The sequence below is a fragment of the Sorghum bicolor genome, chromosome 9, assembly GCF_000003195.3.
Source record: "Sorghum bicolor cultivar BTx623 chromosome 9, Sorghum_bicolor_NCBIv3, whole genome shotgun sequence".
NCBI lineage: Eukaryota > Viridiplantae > Streptophyta > Magnoliopsida > Poales > Poaceae > Sorghum > Sorghum bicolor.
The window spans coordinates 18,424,965-18,433,333 of record NC_012878.2 but is presented as its reverse complement, the minus strand read 5'-3'; the positions used below and the strand labels follow the sequence as shown (position 1 = coordinate 18,433,333).

Here is an 8,369-nt window from a genome sequence, read left to right as displayed (position 1 = left end):
TGCAAAAGGAAAGTTATTGAAAAAAAAGAAGAAGAGGGAGTAAAAGAAGGACAAGTGTCCTAGTAATTAAAACAATGGGTACTTGGATGCCCACCTTCCTAAAAGTAAAAGAAAAAAAAAGATAGAGAAAAAAAGAAAGAGAAGAGAAAAGAAAACGAATAAATATAGCCCATGTTTTCCCGTGAAAAGTTCCAAGATCAAAAGAGAGATTTATCCTTGAGGAGCAAAAGAAGAATTAGAATTAGCCACTAAAAACCTTATATACACCTATCCACCATATTTCATACACACGCACATCTTGATTTGATTGTATGCTTTGACTCCCTGTGGATCCATTGTTTGGCTTTACAATAGATGAATTACAATTATGCTCATCCTTGTTATTACCACTCCTATAAGATCCACTATAATCATTAGTTATAGGAGGGCATGACAACACACCTCAGTGAGATCTATAAATACAACATATTAAAGAGACTTGTGGGTGTCATACAATTAAGCTCTGAGTTTTATTGTGAAAACTTAGTACTGTGAAGAATTTGATATATAGTGTTTGACTTGATTGTTCTATTGTTCGATTACTCAAGACTTATGCAAGAGCTGTAAAGCCCCATAGTTAAGGGTAAAATAGGTAAGTTTGAAGGTTAGAGCAATTAATGACTAAATCCAGAGGAGAATCTATATTTGAGATCATGTGTACCTTTGAGGAATGAAAGCATTGTAGCAACTCCTAATCCAAATATATTAGTATCTAGGCTTAGATTGTTTGCCAAGGGACTGGCAAAAGGTAAGCTTAGGGGTATTGTTGACGGTCGTTAAATACCAAATATAACCGCCAACTATTGCATAATTTAATATAAAATAAATCACAAAGCATAGTTATAGGTTTTCATTCTAACGAGTTCCACGAGTTTTGGTGTTCTCACTTGTTTTGTTGGAATAGGCAATTTTCCATCAAACAAAAGTATGTCAAATGATGATTTGGACTACAACATTGTGACGGGCTCGTCGCAACGATTGAAATGGACATATCATTTGCTATATATGGAGTCCAGAGTGAAAAGATATTAATTTTACAAATAAAGGAGAATTACCACTAATGGGCCCCACGCTGAAGCAAGGCCCATGACGTGAGAAGAGGCGCCCGAAGCTGCTCCCTTGAGAGGGCTCATATGAGAGATGATTAGAAGGCCCAAGTTGATGTATAATAGCCCAACAGAGCAAACGATGGAAGAATTAGTCTCACATCGCGTGTACAGAAGAGGTGGGAGGCTTTTCTAAGATATAAATAAAGGGGCAGACCCCGCTCCCTGGGGCATCAAGTCATTTGAAGATCAATACATCAAGAGCCTTCTCTAGTTCATCAAAGCCTCTCTAGTTCATAGCTTTAGCCTTGTTACATTAGAAGTAGACGAGTTCTAGTTCTTTAATGCGATCTGGAGCCCCTGGCGTCTGCCTATAGCGAGGAGTTTGGTATTGTTCGAGTACTTTGCTCTTATTGCATTCAATATTATGATTCATGCAACATTGTTCCCAATCTCTTATATATTCTTAATTTCAATAGTCATTGTCTACTTTGATTATATGTCTAGGATAGTTAGTTTGATCTTATTGAATTAATGTAATTGCTCGTATAACGTTTAGCCAATTTATCATTGGGTAGATGGTAGACAATATGTAGACATGGTGTCTAGATATCTTGTTTATCTATGAGTGCACACTGACGTGCCAGGACCTGCGGTAGTCCGCGCAGGTGACAGCTATGTTGGTTCCTTTGTAGTCCACCCTTCGTACGTAGGACTAGCATGGGCACGATCGTGAAGGAGGTGACCCTTGTGTCTTAATACCCTCATTAGTTGATGCCTCTTTACATGTGATCATGATGTAGGATTAACTTAACAATGATTGCTAGATGTAGTTGCACTAATTAGAGTTATTCATTGATGTAGTTATTGAATTACCTTAGTATTTATTCCTGAGTTTATCCATTGGCTAGCTATTACTATGACTAGAAGAGCTCTGATATTTATCTATTTATGATGACTGATCATTATTTATCTTATATCTTTTATCAAGTGACTTATCCCTGTTATGAGTAGGATTCTAGTTATGGTTTACCATTCACATCAATAGTATAAGTTATAGTTATAAGTCCTACATATAGTCCTTCCCTGTGGATACAATATTTAAAACCTCTGGGTGAAATGTGACATTGGTACGATATCTGTGCGCTTACGGACAATCTTACTTAAATCTTATTTAAAAGGAGTGTAGTTAATTTATACCAACAGTGATTAGTGATGGAGGCACTCATTTCATTGATAAGAGCTTTCACAAGTATCTGATGAATCATCAAATTCATCACAATATTGCTATTCCTTATCACCCTCAGACAAGTGGCCAAGCGGAAACATCGAACAAGCGAATTAAGAATATTCTACAGAAGGCAGTCAACAAGATGGGAACCAAATGGAAAGACAAGATACCCGATGCATTGTGGGCCTATCGAACAACTTACAAGACACCATTGGGGATGTCACCATATCAACTCGTCTATGGGAAGACCTATCACTTACTAGTTGAGTTGGATTCAATGCTCACTGGGCAATCAAGAGGTGGAATATGTATTTTAAAACAGCCAGAGTCAAGCGGAAGATGCAACTCTTAGAACTTGACGAGTGGCGTGAAAAAGCCTATCATAACGCCAAAATGTACAAGGAGAGAACTAAGAGATAGCATGACACGAGGATCAAGACGAAGAACTTCACCTCGGGAGATAAGGTAATACTTTTTAATTCCAGGCTCAGGCTATTCGGACATGGAAAACTTCAAAGCAAGTGGGAAGGACCATTCACGGTGATTAGCTCTTCATCACATGGAGCGGTAAATCTCCAAGATGACAAAGGTACGCTTTTCAAGATAAATGGACATCATCTTAAGATTTTTCTAGAACCTGATAAGAGTCCCACTAAAGTAGACATGATCTAGTTCTTTTCTTTTTATTCATCTGCTCCTCGCACGCCAACCATTTGGCAACAGAATAGGCTAAGAATCGGACTTAGGATAGAGTTTAGAGAATATACTAAAGGATCGGCCGGGATCCACCCTGATGTATGCCCGACCGGCGCCACTACCTAGGCCAGTCGGCCTATCCTTGTGGCAAGTCCTATCGAGTTGATTCATATCCCTTCTCTACATCCTTATACGTCCTAGCATCGGACTCCACCCTGATCTTGTTTCGTACATCCTTCTACATCCTTATTTGCGGTGAAATGGTTAGTGATGCACATGCAGAGCTCAGAGGTGGATTGCTCTGGCTCGATAGAGATGTCTAGAATGTTGTTGCTTGGTTATGGAGGTGAAGAGCCATGTCTACACTCTGTGGTCGTGTTGTGTCCATAGCAGATCATCCGGTTGTGTGGGGAAGCCATTGATGTGGTCTAGGTCCTAAAACTTGCTGTGCATGAGGCCTTGAAGTAGTTGGACCATCAAGAATAGGCACCATCCTTGAAACAGTGTGATTCTTAGTGTTGGTAGCGGAGAGGGTGGCAGTGACCGAGGCGGATTGAGCAGTGGCGATGGTGTGACCAAACATTTTGCTGTCATGCTCCCGCTCATGTAAGATGAGGAGCTAGAGGTGGCAGACGGCTCGGTTGTCATGGTGAGAGACGACAGCGACACTAGGAGAAGATGGGGGAAGGCCTACGATTGGAAACCAGCGAATGATATTATGTAAGCGAGGAAGTGATTGGAAAAGCATATCACGCACAATCTCGGCGGCCTTTGGTTCCTTTATATGTACATGTTACATTGGGAAAGAATCCCAAAATACACGGAAACATAGAATCCTTATTTTTCAAAGAAATATGCAATCCTTATACATACAAATTACTTATGTGTATTTGCTTATAGTTGTCACTTTACGTGTGAATAGAAAGGATGCACTAACAAGGAAGGCCCGTGCAGCTGCTTATCTCTCCCTCTGGTGATAAGTGGATCTTAGAATATTTTTCTTTTTAGTTCATTATTTAATTATATATTAATTTAAAAACCTATAATGTCAATGGCTAAGATCTATTTGAAGTTTTACCTTCTAGCAACCAGGAGGGGCGGGGTACCGTACATTTTTTGTGAGCACCAAGTGGGCCTCTTCCACTTGGGGGTGGGCCACACATGTCAAGGGTAGCATCGCTTTGTTCGGTGTCCGTGCGATTACGAGACTACGGGAACATAGTATGTCGAGGCGTTTGTGACAAGTAAAAGTTGGGTGCATTGATTTGGAGACGAAAAAATGTGACGAGTAGATGAGAAATGCATTGGGCCGCTCGGTGGTCTCCATTTTCCACTAATTTCCAACAACAAGTAATAATGTCACCATGTGGATGCGTCAAACATAATGGCAAAAACCTAAAGATAACGAGCCAAGCTGGTTATCCTAACGAGCCAAAACGAGCCGAGCCGAGCCGAGCTGGCTCGTTATCCAGCCCTTAAGTAGGCCCCTATTTTATGGGCATCGCTAATACATGTGGAAGGATTTATGTTTTTTGTATCCTTGTTATATTTTCTATATGCATCCAAGCCCATCGAATGGTTACTGCCTGACTATTGTGAACACTAAATTATTAGTGATCCTTAAAGCAACATCTCCCTTGCATCTTACAGAAATCCTAAGTTCTTACCATGGTTCCCCGTTTTCATGGCCCACGAAAGTACATCAAAAGGGACCAAATTAAAGAATCAACCAACAATGATACACACATACGCACAATATGATCTGAGTACATATTGACAGGAAGAGATGAATCCCAAATCCCAATGAACAACAAACGCATGCACGATAAATTTCAGCATCCACGTCCCATATACACCTTACCGGCCAGTTGGGTGAACGAGCTGCGAGAACACCACACTGTTGGCAATGTCCTCCTCGTCCATGTCCTCGCTGATTAGCTCGAGCGCTGCGGCTGAGGCAGCCATGCTGTCCGCCATAGACACAGTACTACTGTTGCTCATGCTTCCTTCCCCCTCTGGCTTCCCACCATTCTCAAAGGTATCCTGCATCTGCAATGCAAATTCAAGATTCCATAGCACGTCGCCCATCGAAGGTCGGTCTACTCCATGGTCAGCCAGGCATTTCTCTGCCGTCTCCGCATACTTCTTCAGGCAGTCTGGTGCTATCTTGCCCTTCAATACCGGATCAATTATATCTTGTAGTGTTCCCTTCCTCTGGCAGCTCAAGGCATGGTCGGCAAGGCTAACCTGCTCCCTTGGTAGGCTCGGGTTCAGTGCAGGGCGTGCGCAGAGCACCTCAAAGAGCACCACACCGTACGAGTAGACGTCAGACTTCTCTGTGAGTTGTTGCCGCCGGAAGTACTCTGGGTCGAGATATCCAAAGCTGCCCTTCACCATGGTGCTAACGTGCGTTTGGTTCATCGCCGTCGGGCCAGTCTTGGATAAACCAAAGTCGGAAACCTTGGCCACCCAGTTCTCATCGACCAGAATGTTGGTCGTCTTGACGTCACGGTGGATGATGGTGTACTTGGCGCCAGTGTGGAGGTAATGCAGGCCTCGTGCGGCTCCGATGGTGATCTCAAGGCGCTGCCGCCATGATAGTGCTGGCTTTCCACTCTTGTACAGGTGCTCCCGTAGGGTGCCATGTGCCATGTAGTCGTACACAAGGATCATCTCGCCGTCATCCTCGCAGCAGCCGATAAGCGACACAAGGTGCTTGTGCCGAAGCTTCGAGAGCATCTCAATCTCAGTTTGGAATTCCAGAACACCCTGCTCAGATGATGGATTGCTCCGCTTGATCGCCACCTTGGTGTCGCCATCAACGATGCCCCTGTACACCTTGCCAAACCCGCCCACACCAATGACTAGTGACTCATCGAAGTTCTTCGTTGCTGCCTTAATCTCCTGGAACGAGAAGTGCCGACACATGGCGGTGATGTTTGGGTTGAGTGCCGCGCTCTTGCCGCCAGACGACTTGCTGGCGTTTGTATGTGAGTTGCCACCATACACTGGCAGCCATCCTGAGGAATGGGACACGCTGTTACCTAGCACCCGCCTCTTCTTTGAATGATAAGCCACGACACATATGGCTGCTACTATCCCAAAGGCTGCTGCACCGCCAGCTGCACCGCCAATCACCATGGCCCTGAGGTTGCTTGGCTTGGCTTTGAATTTCCCCGTTGTCACATCCATCTCTGCTTCCTCTAGCATTCTGGACGGGTCAGGATTTGGACCAGCAAGGTTACCAGAGCTATCACTCATCTTGAATATCTCGAGACCATTCAGGACAGCATCGTAGAACTCTGGCTTCATTGACACGGAAGGGTGTAGTGCGATCCATAGGATCTTATCACCTGGACTGTCAGGCATGAACGTCGCGTAGTCCTTGTACACGGGCACATCCTTCTCCGATGTCCACCCGATGACATCGGCATCTGCCTGTGCTGTTTTGTTGTTGATGTAGATGTCAAACGCCCGTTGATTCACCTTGGTAAGCAACAACTCACAAAAGTGGAGCCGAACGATGTATGTGAAGTTACTGTCAACCTCAAACACCCAGGTCAGATTGTAGTTCTGATTCACCTTTGGATTAGGGCCCATTGACCTGCTGCTGAGGTAGAGGCTCGTCGGTGCTGCATACTCTGCCTCAGGGCTCGAGAACTTTATCTGGACCTTGTCATCAGCTTTATATGTCACACCAACAGCAGCTCCATAGAGGTATGGCGTGTCATCATACCAATCTCGTGATAGACCAGAGTCGTTTGTCGGTGCAATGTAAGAACCACCGACATTCAACCTGTACATCGTCTGTAAGCTGCTAGCGGCGGTGTCTACGGTCTGGTCACTCAAGCCAACCATCGTGGCCGGATCAGCAAAGATGTCGGGCATGGAGATGATCTCGATGCCATTGACGAAGGCATATGATGCGTTGTTCATTGCGGTTGGTGTGAATGTGAGCGACAGCTTGCCATCCGTCATCGGTGGCAGTGTGAACTCCCTGATGATGTATGCCTGGCTAAGTGCCTTGGCAGTGATGTACACGCTGAAGTTGCGGAGCAGCGTGATTCCGGTGGACGTAGAGACTGAGAAGAAGAATTGTTCTGCCGGGACGCCATGGTAGGCTGCTGGGTAGAAGTGGAGGCGCAGCCAGTGCCTATCGGTGTCACCAATGGAGAAGTTATACACGGCTTCCTTGGTGAACACCCGTGCCGACATGTACGGGACAGGTGAGGGAAGCGATGGATCCTGCACATCGGCATCGGCCATGATGGATGACTTCCCGCCATCAATGAGCCAGTTGCTGCCTTGGTCAGTCACCCATTTCCTCCCATCGGCGTCCTGGCCCTCTTTTGCTGAACCGCAATCCACCAATATGGACTCCGGCGGCTTGTACTTCGCCGCGGAAGCCAAAATGACTGCATTGATCCCAATGATGACAGCGAGAAAGGTGTCGCGGCGGCAGGCTGCCATGTTCGCCGGACGGACCAGTCAGGACAGTTTAATTCGCCGGTGCAGAGGTGTAGAGGAGGGTGTTTGGTTAGGCCATGCGGTGTTGAGCAAATGAATTCGGGAGGAATACGAGAGGAGGGAGAAGAACAGAGGTGTGCATGCCTCTGTAATCTCCTCCTCCAAGAGGGATGTTTGTTTCGGGGAATAAGGGGCCAAAGGGATTCTTGACCCAAGGGCTAGCTACCGTTGAAGACAGGGGCACAAGAGCATTTTTCGGAGATGGCAGTGGCTTCTTTATTTGTTTTGGCACCCATCTCTCTAGAGGAACGTGTGGTTCTGCTCAAGCCTAGGAAACTATAATTAGGCTCCTCGGTATATATGGGCGATAGAGCAGCAAAGCAAGCAAGCTAGCTACCTACCTTCGTTGTGCTACCTACCTATCCTGTTGCAGAGGGCAATAAAAACATTCGATCGGTGACAAAAAATACACCACGTTGGGTTAGTTATTAAATGATATGGTTCAACGTGCATTTGTCTGGTTTAATCAGGAGCACGTACACTTATAGATGCGCCTTATATTCTGGATCGGTGGTAGATCGCGAAGGTGACAGCTTTGTTGAGTCTTATATAGTCCACCTTTCGTCTGTAGGTTATATCCGTAGGAGACCTATTGTTACGTGGTAGATTCGTACTATGTTTGCAACTTTCCATAGTAATTCCCCAATGGATCAGTAAGTACAAAACCCCAGTGGATCAGTGCAACTTTCCATAGTAATTCCGCAGTGGCACTCCTAGAGCTGCCACAATACAAGGACATTCATAACTTTTAACTCACCTACCCTTAGACTCATGCTAATCGCCCCCTGCACATACTAACTTCCTCCAAGGACTCATGGCGATTCCCCAGG

At 45.1% G+C, this 8,369-nt stretch overlaps 1 protein-coding gene across 1 annotated transcript; it reads right to left on the bottom strand.

The window, feature by feature from the left end:
• LOC8058317 (receptor-like protein kinase ANXUR1) lies at positions 4,606–7,650 on the bottom strand. The gene has a single exon (XM_002439477.2). It carries the CDS (start codon positions 7,480–7,482, stop codon positions 4,870–4,872), a length of 2,613 nt encoding a protein of 870 aa, XP_002439522.1. The 5' UTR covers positions 7,483–7,650; the 3' UTR covers positions 4,606–4,869.